The following is a 742-nucleotide window of genomic DNA, read 5'->3' on the forward strand; positions in this document are numbered from 1 at the left end:
TCGGCCGCGCGATCCAGGCCGCCAGGGACTGGCGCACGGCCATGGGCAGCGCCGAGCCCGCGTACAGCTGGTGCACCTGCTCCAGGTAAGTGTTGGCCAAGCCCTGCACCTCCTGCCACTGCGCCATGCTGGGGGGAAGGGGGACGGACAGAGGGTCAGGGGCGTCCCGAGAACCCCCCGGGGTCACGGAGGGTGAGAAACAGCCGCGGGTCACAGCTGGGCACATCTGCACCCCACGTACCTGCCTGCAGCACCGACGGCACGGGGGAACCGCTGCTCCCGGGGGAACCTCTGCTCCTGCTCGGTCCCGGGGGTCCCTCTGCTCTGGTTCTGGGTGGTCCCGGGGCTCCTGTTCGGTCCCGGGGGTTCCTCTGCTCCTGCTTGGTCCCGGGGGTCTCTCTGCTCCTGTTCGGTTCCCGGCTGCTCCCGGGGGTCCCGCTGCTCTGGTTCTGGGTGGTCCCGGGGATCCCCTCGCTCCTTCTCGGTCCTAGGGATCCCTCTGCTCTCGGGGGTCCCTCTGCTCTCAGGGGTTCCTTTGCTCCTGCTCGATCCAGAGGGTCCCTCTGCTCCTGCTCAATTAATCCCGGCTGCTCCCGGGGATCCCCTCGCTCCTGCTCGGTCTCGGGGGTCCCTCTGCTCCTGTTCGGCTCTGGCTGCTCCCGAGGGTCTCTCTGCTCTGGTTCTCGGTGCTCCCGGGGGTCCCTCCGCTCTGGTCCTGGCTGTTCCCGGGGGTCCCCTTGCT

At 69.4% G+C, this 742-nt stretch overlaps 1 protein-coding gene across 1 annotated transcript in view; it reads right to left on the reverse strand.

The window, feature by feature from the left end:
• Positions 1 to 728, reverse strand: part of STAT2 (signal transducer and activator of transcription 2) — a 13,885-nt gene extending 13,157 nt beyond the window's left edge. Inside the window, exons 1-2 of the mRNA XM_031065534.1 lie at positions 242 to 728; positions 6 to 128 (exon numbers count right to left, since the gene is read on the reverse strand). Of these exons, the coding sequence (XP_030921394.1) occupies positions 6 to 127 (122 nt within the window). The 5' untranslated portion in view covers position 128; positions 242 to 728. The remainder of the gene's footprint in view (positions 1 to 5; positions 129 to 241) is intronic.
• Positions 729 to 742: the final 14 nt, after the last annotated feature.

The sequence above is a fragment of the Geospiza fortis genome, unplaced genomic scaffold (genome assembly GCF_000277835.1).
Source record: "Geospiza fortis unplaced genomic scaffold, GeoFor_1.0 scaffold1400, whole genome shotgun sequence".
Taxonomy (NCBI): Eukaryota; Metazoa; Chordata; class Aves; order Passeriformes; family Thraupidae; genus Geospiza; species Geospiza fortis.